General features: G+C 45.6%; 2 protein-coding genes across 5 annotated transcripts in view; one reads left to right on the top strand and one right to left on the bottom strand.

Moving 5' to 3' along the window:
• Positions 1 to 830: 830 nt before the first annotated feature.
• On the bottom strand, positions 831 to 10,716 carry CNGA4 (cyclic nucleotide gated channel subunit alpha 4). Of its 2 annotated transcripts, none has more exons than XM_020975866.2 (7): positions 10,628 to 10,716; positions 7,210 to 7,302; positions 6,875 to 6,976; positions 6,581 to 6,687; positions 5,308 to 5,953; positions 2,622 to 2,971; positions 831 to 2,149 (listed from the first exon to the last, which is right to left on the bottom strand). In XM_020975866.2, the coding sequence occupies exons 2-7, from the start codon at positions 7,269 to 7,271 to the stop codon at positions 1,731 to 1,733; spliced, it is 1,686 nt and encodes a 561-aa protein (XP_020831525.1). In that variant the 5' UTR covers positions 7,272 to 7,302; positions 10,628 to 10,716; the 3' UTR covers positions 831 to 1,730. The 2 variants fall into 2 exon arrangements, with proteins under 2 accessions (XP_020831525.1, XP_020831526.1); XM_020975867.2 differs by lacking the exon at positions 10,628 to 10,716 and adding an exon at positions 10,542 to 10,620.
• The window catches only part of FHIP1B (FHF complex subunit HOOK interacting protein 1B), a 22,431-nt gene continuing 17,678 nt past the window's right edge, over positions 10,559 to 15,311 (top strand). The window contains exon 1 of one of the 3 annotated variants that reach the window (XM_078157004.1): positions 10,559 to 11,040. In XM_078157004.1, the coding sequence (XP_078013130.1) occupies positions 10,825 to 11,040 (216 nt within the window). In that variant the 5' untranslated portion in view covers positions 10,559 to 10,824. The remainder of the gene's footprint in view (positions 11,041 to 15,311) is intronic. The other 2 variants (XM_020975864.2, XM_020975863.2) reach the window with 2 other exon arrangements.

The following is a 15,311-nucleotide window of genomic DNA, read 5'->3' as shown; positions in this document are numbered from 1 at the left end:
ATCATTATGGCCAGCCTACAGTCAGGATATAATATGAGGGACCAGAGAACAGAATACTTTTTTCCTAAAGGTGTTAGAAGTCAGAAGAAATCTCAATGAGGGTAAAAAGTAAAGAAAGTAACAGGTAAAGCCCCCAAAGGAGAGAACTTCCACTAGAGATCAGACAAAGGAATGGACCTAACACAGGGTGGGTCAAATGGGAGAAGTGAGGACACAGGAACATTTGAAGTCAGAAGAGCATTCTAAGACATGGGGACAAATGGCAAATGATTGATTTTCTGGAATCGAACCAAGCACTATGAGAATTGTAATACAGTTTTATCATAACCACTGGCCTTAAAAATTCTCCAATGCTTTAGGACCTTTCTAACTGTACGGAAAATCCTCACCACCCTGTTTGCCCTAAAACTCCAGTAGACTTCTGAGTACTCAGCAGGAGTCTCAGAGACAAAGTTGAGTCAGAGCAACTGACAGTGCAAATCATGCCTCTGAAGTGGCAGCTCTTTGTGCTGGCATTGAGATATGAAACCTCAAGACCTAAAAGGACTTTGGGCAAAAGGGGCAGAAGTGAAGGGATGCAGTTGGGACAGCTAACTTTGACACTAATGCTTCATCTACAAGCTTTTAGATGGTGTTGTGTTCTGTGCTATCTCCACCTACTGGATTTAGATTGCCTCAAGAAATTTTTATGCCCTCTGGTCTCCAAACCTCAATCTCCTCACTTTCCAGACTTAGAGTGGGAGAAGTCCTCCTCTAACCCCCCCCCATCTATAAAAGTCCTTCTTTGGCCTAGAGCCACCAAAGACACTTGAAAAGTTTCAAATACTTTATTGGGATGCAACATAGCCATTATGCATTCAATTCCATTTCTGTTTACCTTTACGGGAGTCCAGAGTTTCCTAGAAGGCAAGCTTAGTGATGAGATCTCAGATTAAGTGATGCTGGGATTGTCTGACTGAGAGAAACATATGCATGAGACTTAGAAGGGTAAACATGGCTTTTTCATGGAAGTGTTTTCTCCTTTTGTATCGGCAGAAACCTATTTGTGGAGGACTACATATCTTCATGTATGGGGAGGCCAAGAATGAATTGCTACTTATCTTTCCCTTGTCATTTATTTTGCTATTCTGCTGTAAATACATTGCTATTTGGGAAAAAAATAGTGTATGCTTATGTAATGTGACTGTGCACATGTGTTCATGTGCACTGTACAAAAAATTGGTCCCCGTGATTATCTCTGCAAGAGATCTCTCATTATTTCTGCAAAGAGACTGAGAAGACTGGCATGAATGTATGTGAGAACTTTAGTGTGTATCCACGGGTTAGCATATACCTGTGCTTCTATCAGAATTGTCAGAGGCTCACTGTGTGCTAATGAGTGTGTCCTGGAAACTAAGTTTGTGGAAGTGCATAGAATGGTTAAGCATGTATTTTTTTTCATCTCTCTCTTCTTTTGGGGCAAAGGGGAGTAACTAGGTTCCCACTCTTACTGCTTGTGTAGTCGGGTTGTTGGGACGTGGAAGGTATTTATATAGTTTCCTATATCTCTGGGGCTCCTCAGAGATTTGTGTTATCCAAAGGTGAGGGTCACAGGGGGTCATCCTAAAGCTGAAGTCAAGGGGGAATGTGTGTGTGTGTGTGTGTGTGTGTGTGTGAGAGAGAGAGAGAGAGAGAGAGAGAGAGAGAGAGAGAGAGAGAGAGAGAGAGAGAGAGAGAGAGACATCTTGAGCTTAAGAGGCCTCTCCCTCTCCAACATCCCCCTCATCTTCAGCCCCTGCCCCAGCCTCCTCAGGAGCTGGCCACTCACGGGTCTGCCACTCTAGTCGCTCAATGCGATAGGCTATCTTGAGGGCACTGGACTCCAGTTCAGCAAGGAGGCGGGCAAACTTGGTCTGCAGATCATCTAGCTGCTGATCAAGACCGCGCAGGCGGCTGTCCACAGCCTCCTGCAGTGCTATCTCAGCTGCCTCCGCATTCACATCCAGCTTGTTCATCTTGAGTAGGATTTCTCGGCCCTTCTCCTCCATGACAGCCTGGGCTTGTGGGTACTCGCTCAGCACCTCTCGGAGGTCTTCCTTACTCAGGCAGAACAGGTCTGAGTAGCCCAGACTCTTGATGTTTGCAGTTCTACGGTTACCAGACATATTTCCTGGGGTAGAATGGCAAATAGGACACAGTTGTAAAGAGTGACCCAAGGAATGAGCTGTTAAGTATATGGGAAGTAAAGTCCTTTCTCTACAACTAAGATGTCTCAATTCCTCTAGTCCCTATCTCAAGGTTCAGCCTTCCCCCTCACCCATTAAAACCTTTTATCTGGTCCTGTTCCCAAGGAAAAACCCTTCAACACACTGTTTTATTGGCCACAGTACCTGTGAGGCAGACCCATCTCTTAGCCCTTCCTTCCAAAGGCCACTTCTGGGTCCCCCCTCTTTCCAGATACAGAATCAAGTCCATTCCTTACATCTCTTCACCAACTCCCACCCAATACACCCTAGGTCTTTGAGCCATGAATCTCTTTCTTAGGGGTCCTTCTAGACTCAGGATCTAGAGCATCTTTATCCCCAGATGGAGCTAGGAGTTCCTTTCCTAGGCTATCATTTGAGCCACCCCCATTCTCTCACCTTTGATATTTATGATGCTAATCTCCCCAAAGTAAAGCCCAGCACCCAGCACTGCATATTGGGTAACACCATCATCAGCCACCACAGCCAACTGGCCTTCCCGGATGATGTACATTTCACGGCCAATATCGCCCTTACGGCATACGTATTCTCCTGGTGAATAGGTCTGGGGCTGCAGCTTTAGTACGAGCTCCTCCAGGAGGCTGGCCTCACAGTTCTGGAAGATCTGCACACGGCTTAGGGTGGGCAGATGCACAGATACTGCAACCTCAGCCCGCAGGCGCTCAGGCAGGTGCTGCAGAATTGCCACCTCATTTGTCATTTTCTTGTTAATCTGTAGGTGTTGGTACCTAGAGTGGTAACAGAGGTGGTAGTGGGCCATGGGCAGATGGACTCTTCCCCCTGACACATGACCCACACCTTGCTGCCTCTGCTCAAGCCCAGATGCTCTGCCTGGCCCAATATTATCTACTTCATAGGGACCAGATCACATCCTGGCTCCTTCAATAATCACATAATCTTAGACTGTGGAGGCTAACAATCTGACCTCATCTAGTCTAACCAACACCTTGATAAGAACCCCTTCTAAAGATGGGGTAGTGTGACCCAACCTCCCCTGGAAGTCTTCCAGCAATAGAAACTGACACCTCTCAATGAGCCAATTTCCCTTTGGTTAGGCTCTAACTTTTAGAAAGCATTTTCTTACCTGGAACTGAAATCTGCCTCTCTGTAGCTTGTAAGTCTCCCATTGCTCCTAAGTCTGCCAAGCAGAACTAGTCTGATTTTTCTTCTCTAATATAGCTACTCTTCAGATAATTGAAGATACTGATCATATGTCCCCTAAGCATTCTTGTAAGTTAAACACCCCTAGTTCCTTCAAATGATCTCTCTCTTCCCTGAGGCCTTATTGTTTGTGCATGTCCACAAGTTATCAATTTTCTCCAACTGGATAAGATAATTTATGCAGACCTTTTTGAAAACTCTAAAGAACTATATCAACATCAGCTATTATTATTATTAATCTACACACAGGTTCTTCTGACATCTCCCAGGAGTAAAGCTGAGTCTATCCTTCATTCAGGAAGTTCTCAGTTTAGGTGAGAAGTGGAGCTTCTCCCAGGCATGGGCATGTCTGGTCTACCACATGCCAAAGTCTGGGAATCTAACAGTCCCAGGACCCTGTGCAGGACAAGCTTGGTGTGGTGGAAGGAGAACTGGATTTGGAGTCAGAAGCCTCTGTTCCAATTTTGACTCTACTAACTTATCTGTAGGAACTTTGGCAAATCACTTCTCTTCCTGGGCCACTGTCTGTTCATCTATAAAATTCAATAAGCATTCATTAAGCATTTACTCTATGCTAGGCACTGGACTAAGCTGTGAGAGGTTCTGGCCCCCAAGGAGTTCAAATGCTAATGGGATATACATGATTTCTATGTTCCCTTCCAATTCTAGATTGTAGATTCTTGTTCTCCTCTTTTTGTCGAGGAGATCTTGGAGGTGATAGGGAGCCAAGAGAGCTTTTTGAGCAGGGCAGTAGGGGCAGGGGGAATAGTCAGTTGTATGCATTAGAAAAATCACACTAGGTCACCATCCCTACCTGGTCCCTCCCTACCTTTCCAGCCCTTTTGCACCTTCCTTCCATGAACTCTACCATCCAGCAACACTGGCCTACCTGGAGCTCCTTCAAAAAGAGCTCCATCCATCATTGCCATGGCTATGCAAGATCTGTCCACCATCCTTGGAAGGCTCTGCCTCCTCATCTCTGGTTCTTAGTTACCCTGGCTTCCTTCAGTACTCAGCTCAAATGCTACCTTCTGCAGGGGGTTTTTCCCAGTCCTCCCAGTCACTAATGTCCCCCTTCACCTATTCTATATATATCTCCTATGTATCTGATTATTTACATGTTGTTTCCCCCATTAGAATATGAGTTTTCTGGGGATAAGGATTAGGCTTGTGTGCTTTCTTTGTATTCCCAGTGTTTAGCACATTGCCTGACATGTAATACATGCTTAAAAAATGCTTGGTGACTGATTGACTCGCAGAACCCCCAAATCTCAAAGCTAGAAGGGTTATCTAGTCTAGACCATTCCTAAAATAAAAATCTCTAAATTTAGAGTTAAAGAGACTTGAGTCCAGCTTGCTTTTATAGATGGGGAAATTGAGATCCAGAATAATTCAGTTCCTTATTCAAGTTTACCCTTATTTCTAAGGTCTTGCACAGCTCAGATTCCAAGCCAGGCACCTTTAATTCCAAATCCAGTGATTTTTTTCACTACATGATACTAGTGGTTATCCAGGTTGATATCTTCTCTTCCAGTTTCATGAGAAGTCCCTCCACAATCCTCCTCCTTCTGCTTTCTCTGCTTTCCTATCTTCTCCCATTTCTTCCCTGAAAGGAGTACTTTCATACTCCTGCCACCATGTCTCCAATAGTCAATGACATACCCTTTGCTCCCCATCCCTGAGTCCTGCCTCCTTGCCACTGATGCCTCCCTAGCCTCCACCTTCCTATGGCTAAATCCTCACCACTAAAAGATACTTCATATCTTGCAAAGCCTTCCTCTGTCCCAATTAACATGCCCCAGCAAGCAAGTACTCCCCATAAGACAACAGTCCTTGAGTTCTCATGGCTAAGCTCCTCCTCTTGCCCCAATACCTCCTACTCTCTCAGCATCAAGACCCTCACCAGTCAATGACTCGACGCTCCAGTCGACGGTTGACATGATGCAGCTTCATGTATTTCTTGACAAGTGCGTGGTCAGGGTAGAAGGCTGCATCAGCTGTGTTCATATTGTAGATGACTGAGCTCATGCTACCCATTATGGTGGCAAAGCCCATGACAGCCAGCAAGAAGTCACCCACCATAAAAAGATACTCCTCCTCACGGGCTGGCAGTGGTATGTCACCTACAGTGGTGAGGATGAGTGTAGAAAAGTAGAAACTGTAGAGGTACTGGCGACGAAGGCGTTCAAAGCCTGGCTGTGCTGGGTCAGGGTATACCCAGACATCACGCCCAAAGCCTAGGTATCGTGACAATGCAAAATATAGACAGCTATTCCAGTGGATGACAACAAAGATATAGAGCATAAGTTTGGCAATTCGGAAAGCATTGGGATATGCTGTACGTGTCTCTGTTCGGTCAAAGGCCTCAAAAAGGCGTGGAACTCGAAGAAACCGATTGAGCCTCAGTGTAGGTGTATGTGGGCCCAAGCTCAAGTATGCCAAGTCTGTGGGTGCCAGGGACAATATATCCAACAAGAAACCTGATGTCCGCACATAGCGCTGTGAGATCTGGCCCTTGTCCAGTACCAAGATGCCCTGATCCAGGAACCCTGAGGTTAGAAAGGGGTATAAGGGTTAGCTCCAGTATTAGAGATGCAACAAAGAGCCAGAGTGGGGCTGTACAAGTTTTCAGGGTTGATAGAGGGGTCAGCAGGCTTTAGTGGGGTTGATGGGGAAGTCACCTGGCTCTTTTTAGCCTTTCACAGTATTTAACATTTGATTTAACATTTAACCATGTCTTTGTAGGGGGTATCTCCCATGCCTAGAATGTATTCCCTCTGTAGCTCTGCCTCTTCACATCCCTACCTTCCCATAGATCTCAGCTGAGACCTGAAACCTTCCCCAATCCATTGAATTGTTAGTGAGCTCTCCCTGCTCAAATTGTCTTATATTTACTTTAATTATCTGCGCACAAGTTATTTATTGCCGGCTCAACCCCCTTCCCTCCCCCACTTCCACCCAGTGGAACGTATATTCTTTGAGGTCTGGGACTGGTTTTGTATCCCTAATAACTAGAATAATGCCATACACATAGTGGGTGTTTGATAAATGTTTGTTGTATTGAATCACAGGAGTAGAGGGCTTGGTGGGATAGATCAACAGGAATCAAAGGTTTGATGGGGGGAACAGCAAGGATTCTAAGGCATTTGGGGAGCCCAGGCTGGGATATCACTGACCAGTGTGGAAGTGCACGATAATGTCCACTAAGTAGAGCAGGTCACTTATATAATCCAGGATCAGCCAGGCCAACAAGTAGCCATGCTGCAGATCTGGGAAGCAGGCTCTGGGGATAGAGGAGGGAATATTTTGAGAGGGACCTGGTTGCAGCTGCTTCTGCTCCAGGGCCCTAACAGTGAAAACCCTCTATTCTACCCAGAGTCTCCCAAAAGCAGCACAAGCCCCCTTTCTCCTTCCTCCACACCCTTAGACCTTGCCAAGTGCTTTTCTGCACCCTTCTTCCCTCTTCTTACCTGCAAACAAGGATAATGAGGTTATACATGATTGGGAACACCATGGTATTGAGCCACCAATAATACTGGTCCCCTGATGGATCCAGGACAGGCACTGACTTCCTGGAGGTGGTGGAAGGGGAGTTTCAGAGTATGACCACTGAAGAAGGCCCCAGGGAAGAGAGGGTTACGGGACTGAGGGCTCAGTTTCTTAGTGGCAATAAATCTTCTTCCCTTCTCTTATCCCCCAAGTATTTGGGCTCTGAGCATCCTCCTTCCCATTACACTATGTTCTATCAGAGAATTTCCCATTTACCTCCCCCACATATATATCTTAGGGTCCCTTCCCCTCTCACCTGGGTTTGGAAGATGCCTGAGGAGATGACTCTTTGGTATTCACTTTGGACTCTTGACTCATGGCGCTGGAGTCTGGGCCTGGCTACAGGTATCTGTGGGAGAAGGATGATTCTGGCATGACAAAGATTCTACCAGGTCTATGGGAAGAGAATGATTTTGAGGGGTAGTGTTTGAAGAAGATTCTGTGGGATCAGTAAAGATGGATATTCTGAGAGGATAAGTAGATTAAAGATTCTGGGGGGTCCATAGGGTGAAGAATTCTGAGGGAAAGTCAATTTTTTTGAGGGAGAATTCTACAGAGTTAGTGGAAGAGGATAGTCTTTGGGGTTGAACAGGAGAGAAATCAGTGAGGGAGAAGATATGAGAAGAGTTGGTGGGGGGGAAGGATTCTGAAGGGTTGGTGAAGGAGAAACATTTTGGGGTAGGGTATGTAGGGGGAGGATCACTGAGAAAGATTTTGGGGAACCTGTGATTAGGGAAGGCTGATATTTGAGGATTTATGAAGAAGGGAGGAGTGCATCTCTGAGGAGATGAGGAAAATACTAGACGCCAGTAAAAGGAAGAAGATTTTGGGCTCTGAAGAAAAAATATGGGGAATCAGTGAGAGAGAAGATTCTGGGGAAACAGTGTAGGAGGAAGGATTATGAGGCATCTGTGAGAGAAAATAATTCTTAGTGGTCCTGTGGAAAAAGAAGATCCTGGGCAATTTATGGGGGGTGTGGTATAAGAGGTGAGGACAAAGTAGATCCTATAGCAGGGTCATAGAGGACATGGGAGAATGATTTTGGGGGTTACTACATGGTGAAGAATTCTAGGTAGTTTATGGCGGTTGTGGGAGGGAAGAAGTTGACTCTGGAGAAGGACCTATGAAGGTTTTATGGGAAGAAGATTGTTGGGAAAGGCAAAAGAAGGGAGAAAGGAAGACTGGAAGTATATGAAGGTAAGATTCAAAGGGTGTTGTGTGTGAAGATTCTGGGATGGATCTGGGAAGGAAGAGGAAGATTCTAAAGGTTCTAAAGTCTGGCAGGTTTGAGACAGAAGATGTGGGATGTGTCAGGAGCATAGATTTGGATCAAGAAGACCTGGATTAAATACTAGCTCTATTATTTACTACTTGTATAACCCTGGACAAACCTCTTAGTCTCTCTCTGATCCTCAGTTTCCTCATCTGTAAAATGAAGGAGTTGGACTAGATCAGAGGTGTCATAGTCAGCAAAAGCCCTGAGTACAGCCTGAATCAGATTAAAATATAATTGGGAAATGTTTAACAAAATAAGTAAAAATAACAACGTAGATAATGTTAGTTTGTGATTTTCTAAGTCAATATGCGACCTGTGAGGATCTCTTTCTACTTGAATTTGACACCACTGGGCTAAATGACTAAAGTCCCTTCCAGTTCTAAATTCTGTGATCTTATAATTTTAGGAGGGTTGCACACAAGAGGATTGGAGTGGGGAGAAATTTGAGGGTTTTGGTGGGAGGAAGGGACTGGTAAAGTTTGTGAGAAAGAAGATGAAGGATTAATTGGAAGAGGAAGATTCTTGGAGGGGGAGGGTTCAGGGAAAAGAAAGTTTATGCACACTAATAGGCATAGAAGTATTGTAGATAGAGTGCTGAAGCTGAGTCTCTTAGCTTCAGTTTCCTCCTGTGTAAATGGTGGAACTCCTGCATCACACCATACTTGTAAAGCTCAAAAAGATAACGGATATAAAAAATAAAAATACTCCCAGCAGAATGTTATTAGCTCTTTGAGGGCCGGGACAGCTAAGTGGCATAGTGGATGGAGTGCTAGATAGAATGGATAGAGGGCCTGGAAGACCTGAGTTCAAATTCAGCCTTAAGGCACTTCCTAGTTGTATGACCCTAAGCAAGTCACTTAACCTATGTCCTGTCTCAGTTTCCTCAACTGTAAAATGGGGATAGCACCTACCTCCCAGAGCTGTTGAGAGGATCACATGAAATAGTGCTTAGCACAGTGCCTAGCACATAGTGGAACTTAAAAAATGCTTGTTCCTTTCCCATGTTTGATTCTACATCCTAGTCCTCGGCACATACTAGATGCCTATTTCATGCTTGTTGAATTGATTCTAGGGGGTTCTGTGCAGAAGAAAATTCTATACAGGGAAAGATGGAGTCTTTAAGTAGGAGACTGAGGAGGGTCCTTGTGGAAGAAGTTTGGGGAATTCTGTGGGGAAGAGGAAGATTCTAGGGGGTTCTTGGGAAAATAGGATTCTGGGGGTGGGGAAAGGAAAGGAAGTTTAGCTATGTGGATGCCATAAGAAGAGGATTCAGACAGCTTTGTGGAGGGGAGAATTTTTTATCTGTATGTGGGGGGAAGAACATGGTGGGTCATGGGATCTGTGGAGAGATTTTGTGGGTAAAGGCAGTGGAAAAGGAAGAGAGTGAAGGGATCAAGAAAAACCTGAGGAAATTGTTAATTTCTGGGGAAGATTTTGGGAATTGGTGGGGGGCGGGGAGTAGACGCTGGGGGATTGTAAAGGATTGGGGATTCTGGGATTTCTTTGTAGGGGGGGAGAGGAGAAGATGTTGGGAGGATGGAAGATTCTGGGATTTCCCCGAGGAAGGGGGGAGGGAAGATGCCTGGGATTGTGAAGGACATAAGATTCTGGGAGTCTGAAATGAGGAGGATGATTCTGTGGGTTTGGAGGCAGGAGAAAGATTCCAAAGGGTACAAGCGGAAAGTATTCGAGGGGTGGGTAGGGGAGGATTCTCTGGCTCCTAGCTATGGGGGGTAAGGGTAAGGGTAAGGCCCCCCGGGCTCTCACTGGGCGCGGCTCTTCAGGTGATCCGAGTCTCTGACTCCGGCGTCTCTCCCTCTTAGCTACAGAGACGCCGGAGCCCGAGCCCTAGAGGAGCCAGAGCCCTAGAGGCTGAAACCCCAGGTGGCGCCACGAGTTCCTACTCAAACCTCACTAGCACTGAGGACTCGCCTCTTGCCCTGCCCCTCCTTCACCTGTGTTATGGGGCTCTGCCTACTGCCTAATCCCACCCTGCTGAGGCCCCGCCTCCTGTTCCGCCCCTTCAGTTCTAGCACTAAGGAGGCTCCGCCCTCCCTTGCCTCAGAGCTTAAGAAAAAAACCACAGAGAAGGTCCCGCCCATTGCCCAATCCCAGGTCCAGCTATGTTAGGACCGCCCCTTATAGGCTCCACCTATTTACTCTCCGCCCTCAATATGCCTTTCCCCTTTTGGAGGCTCCGCCTCTTTCTAGTTCTGGCTTAGAAGGCCCAACCCCGTCAGGTTCCGCCCTTTTACAGCCTCACTCTATGCTCCGCCCAGCATCTCACAGGCCCCGCCCCCAACCAGGCCCACCCCATTCCATTCCTTAGTCCCTCGGGCAGGCTGGTCCAATCTTCTAGCCCCTCCTCTCTCCTTAACACCCAGTCTGAGGTGTGAACCTGGAGGGCTGGGCCGGAAGTGGGGCTAAGGTGTCTCTCGTCAGGACTTAATTCCTTTTCCAAACAGAACCCTTCCCTCTCTCCTCGTTCAGCTCAGCCATTGTCACCCGTGCACACATCCCGCCCCCACACGCCGGCCGTTGCCAGGGGATGCCCGCGGTCTCCCGGGGCGCTCGCTTGAGTTCGGGGTCTGGCCAATGGGGAGGCGAGCTGCACCTCATGATGTCAAGAGCGTAAGACGCAAGGCGGTACCTGAGCGAGGTGACGTTGGGGGGCGGCCTCCCTCCGCCCCGAGGGGCGGGGCGCAGGCGGAGGCGACCGGACAACTATGGCGGCGGCCTGAGAGCGCGGGCGGCGGCGGCTGCTACGGAGTCCGCACGGGGTCAGCGACGGCGCGAGAGTGGAGTGGTGAGGTCCGGCCCGTGGGATGGGGCACCTGGTGACGGCTTGGGAGGGGGAGGCCCCGTGAGGGGGCTTGAGTGTGTGAAGCACTCCCAGAGGGGGAGCCGAATGTGTTAGATTCCGGATGGGGGGGGGGTTGTCTGTGTGTGTAAGGCCCAAAGGGGAGGGCTTCTGCACACATGCACACACACACACATATACACATATACACATCTGCATCTTGGTGAGACAGTTGTGATGAACACGTGACAGGTGGGGGAAAAATTGGGGCCTGGGAACACATGACAGGTGGGGTGAACATGGGGGGACATACATGACAGGTGGAGTGAACATGGGGGACATACATGACAGGTGATAATGATTTGGACAGGACATATGTAAGGAGTGACTAGACCTTGAAGACTGACTGTTCACAACGTTGATGAAGGGTGATATAGAAATGTTACATAGAATATGAAGAAATGTGATCCTGGGCAGAAAAATGTGGACCAGATTCATATCACCTGGAAGGGGGTGGTGATGTCTTATTGGTTTACTTTCTCGTATTATGCAGTCACCTTTAATGAGACTCTTACGCCAAGACCCCTAAAACCGTTTAGATCATGTGTCCTGTGAAATCTTTGTAGTCCCTTTGTAACCCATACACCTTTTTTCTTTTCCTTGGTTCTAGACTGGGCTAAGATGGTTTTAAAAGATCTTTTCTCATTCCTTAGGAAAGTAGGGTAAAATAACAAAGCAACCCTCACAGCCCCAAATTTGTCATGTTAAATAGAGCATGTAAAGTTTATTCTAAGATATCTCTAATCTGGCTGTAGAGGCCAGTACAACTTTGCAGTTAAATAAACCTCCTAGCTTCTGACTAGGACTGGACTTCACATGTGGCCAGTCTCCATCCATCCCTGGAGCAAACCCTGTGGGCCTTTGTCCAAGTTTACCTAGAACCCAGCTCCTGTTTTTTTTTTTCCCTTTGGAATTGTGCTCTTCACATTCTCCTCCCATCCCTACCCCCTTTCCCCTTGCTCAAAGGAACTTTTGTTCCTTTGGAGCCATAAGTTGTTTTTTGAACTTATGGATATGGGGAAGGGGTGGGCATTAAGACTCTAGGACATGTATGAATAATCAGTACTTGCCAGCAGTTTTCCATATTAGCTTGACTCTACCTAAATTGCTTTATTGCCTCAGTTCCGGTATTTCCCCATTCTCTGGGAAAATGTCAGATGTACAAGTATGTGATAGGCATTAGTAAATAATAATTTCTTAGAGAATCCCTACCAGAAGTATAGGAAAGAAGCTTTTCTTCACCAAGGCAATATGAGAACATGGTATATTCAACATGGGTGAAAGTGAGGAAGGTAGAAAGCCTATTAGATGACCTGCTAGTGGTGGAGTAAGTACAGAATGATGATAATGTCCTGGTGAAGGCAAGGTCATGTTGCAGGTTTGTGAGGAGACTCTATGGGACTAAGTTATGTAGTTGTATCAGATCTTTCTGTATATTAGCCATTGATTGTAGCGTGGTTAAATTTTTGTTATTTCAATAATCTTTATTGTTACAGGTTTCAGTAAGGCTCTAGCTGAGAGAAAAGACATTCATAGAAACTCAAGAGCTAGGAGGGAGCTTAGAGGAGCCTCTAGTTCACTCACATCTCTCTCCCCTTCCCTGCCATTTTGTAGATGAGGAAACAGAGACCGGAGAAGTGAGATGACTTACATAAGGCTACACAGGTAGCAAATATTCTAACCCAGGTACTCTCAGTTCAAAATCAATCAGTAAACAACACATGGAGAAGCCAGATATAATATTTTAAATATAAGGAATGAATGCAGTAGATAATTATTCTAGGGATGTTCAGGGAAGTTTCCTTGGAGGAAGTACCTTGGAAGGTGCTCCTGAAGTGGCTGCTGGATACTTACCTTTCTGAGTGTTGTAGAGAGGATCCCTGCTGAAGGCAAAGTTTGGACTAGGTTACCTCTGTGAGGTCTTTTGACTGAGAATCCACGAGAAAAGTGAATTTTGAGCCAGGACTTGAAGGATATGGTAGACATGGATTGTCAGAGAGGAGGATCAGGAAGGAGTTTGTTGAGGGAGGAGATTGAGGGGGAGGAAGGGTGGGACCAAAGTAGATCCCAGACATGGGGGAGTTCTCTCATAACCTTATAGGTTGTGAAAGCTGGAATCTTAGTACGGAGAATGTTAGTGAATGGGGCGACAGGACTCTTCTTTTGAAGTATTTGAAGACCTTTCTTGTGGAAAAGAGATTAGACTTATTCTGTTTGACTCCGGAGGACAGAACTAGAAGCAATGGGTAGAAGTGGCAGAGAGGAAGATCTCAACTCAATTGAGGAAAACCTTCCTAATAATTAGAACTGTCAAAAAGTGGAATGGGCTGCCTGAGGGAGCATATAGCCTAATTGGGGCAACTATACACCTACAAAAAAAACAATAATTAGCAATATTAGAGAGTATATATCTACTGAATGAGTGGGATATAGAATGTAGGGTTATAGTGGTTCAAAGAGTGAGAGATCAGTGAGAGCTGTGCTGAGCAGGCACTTCTTCTGGGGTAAAGTTGGAATTGATCTGGTATTTAGAGAGGTTAAGAGAAAGAAGAAGGGTGCTGAAGGCTGGATGCATAGAGTGAACTGAGGTGTTGAAGAAGGAAGAGCCAAAGTATATTAGGGGGACAGTGACACTAGAACAAAGGTTGTATGTAAGGGTGTAGTAGGAAATAAAATTGAATACCTGGGATGTGGTCAGATTATGGAAGGCTTTGGATGTCTGGCTATGGAGTTTGTGCTTTACCCAGGAAAGAATAGAACGAACAGGGTAAAAAGGAATTGCAGAGTGAGATAGGTGAGAAAAAGCAGTGCTCAATTTCAGTTTTTAAGTGGTAAAGGAAGATCTCACACAGGATCATTTGAGATTTTGTTTTGTTTGTGTCCACCACTGTGATTGTGTCATTGAAATGAATGGTCCTTTTCTAGCCGCAATTTGTTACATTCCTGACTGAACCCCTTATTGAAGTAGTACTACCTTTCTCCTCCTAGGCATCTGATCTCAAAACCTCAGAATCATCTTTGACTCTTTCCCCTTATTCTCATCCAGTTTTTTGGCTGGTCCTATCTTATTAAAAAAATTACCTAAATTGAATAAGATTAAGTTTATAGGAACAAATATCAATTTCTACAAATCACCTGCAAGAAGTACAGGATAGGGGAGTGAGTCAATAAACATTATTAATCACATTATTATGTGCCAGGCATTGTACTGAGTGCTGGGGATACAAAGAAAAGTAAAAGATAGTCAGTCCCTGCCTTCTTGGAAGGTGGGAATTTAGCTGGGACTTGAAAGAAGCCTGGGAAAGAGGCTGGGAGGTGGAATTTGAGGAGGGAGAGCATTCCATGCATGGGTGACAGCCAATGAAAATGCTTGGAGTCAGGAGGTATGATAGGTAGCAGTACCTTGGGAAGTAATATTACTTAATTGAAGTCTTAAGGTAGAGGGGAGGGGAAGAAGTATTTATTAAATACCTACTCTGTACCAGGTATTGTATTGAAGGGTCTACAAATATTATATTATTTGATCCTCACAGGCAGGGGTTATTATAATCCTTATTTTATAGTTGAGGAAATTGAGGCAGACAGGGCTTAATTGACTTGTCTAGGGTCACACAGCTAGTGTCTGAGGCCAGATTTGAATTCAAGTCTTCTTGACTCTAGGCCCAGTGCTGTAGATGACCACATGTTTGGGATGTTATAAGCAGGGTTCTTTACAAGGTTGGTCTTAAGATTGCTTTTGAAATCTCCAATTGGTAGATTCTCTGATTTCTTAAATTACCTTAGGATCTCATATGTTCCCTGTCATAGGTGCTACAAAAGAGATTCCTTTTCAGGTTTGAATTGTAATAAATGATCTCTAAGATGCTTCTAACTCAGAGATTTCTTGATTTTGTGATACAATCTGACTTAAATAATATTTGGATGGGGATTCATAAGGTGTACATAACAGGTAGGGATTATGGTATATGAATTGTGGATAGGGTGGGTGTTGCTATGTGTGAGCATGATGTCTGTGAATTTCTTTATGTGTGGTCATTCAAGGGCTCTTTGAGAGCTAGGTGAATGGATTCCTGTCCTTGCTGTTCTCTACAGAGGAGACTTCAGCTCATTTCTGCTATAGGGGATTTTGTTGGGTGTTGTGGTGGGGGGTGTGTGTCTAATTCATAGGCAGTTGTAGGAAGATGAACTTCCTTGACAAATGCTCTTGGAGGAATGGGAATTA

Source organism: Phascolarctos cinereus, unplaced genomic scaffold (assembly GCF_003287225.1).
Source record: "Phascolarctos cinereus isolate Bilbo 61053 unplaced genomic scaffold, phaCin_HiC Scaffold_726;HRSCAF=1367, whole genome shotgun sequence".
NCBI lineage: Eukaryota > Metazoa > Chordata > Mammalia > Diprotodontia > Phascolarctidae > Phascolarctos > Phascolarctos cinereus.
The sequence above is the reverse complement of the archived record's forward strand: the minus strand, read 5'-3'. Positions and strand labels throughout refer to the sequence as shown.

Bases quoted from the DNA above. Each gene is read 5' to 3' on its own strand.
- CNGA4 (XM_020975866.2), bottom strand. From the start codon at position 7,271: ATGAGTCAAGAGTCCAAAGTGAATACCAAAGAGTCATCTCCTCAGGCA. The intron at 2,972-5,307 runs GTGAGGGTCTTG...TTACCACTCTAG, and splicing joins GAGCGTCGAGTCATTGACTG to GTACCAACACCTACAGATTA. The intron at 2,150-2,621 runs GTGAGAGAATGG...ATTCTACCCCAG, and splicing joins TAGCATCATAAATATCAAAG to GAAATATGTCTGGTAACCGT.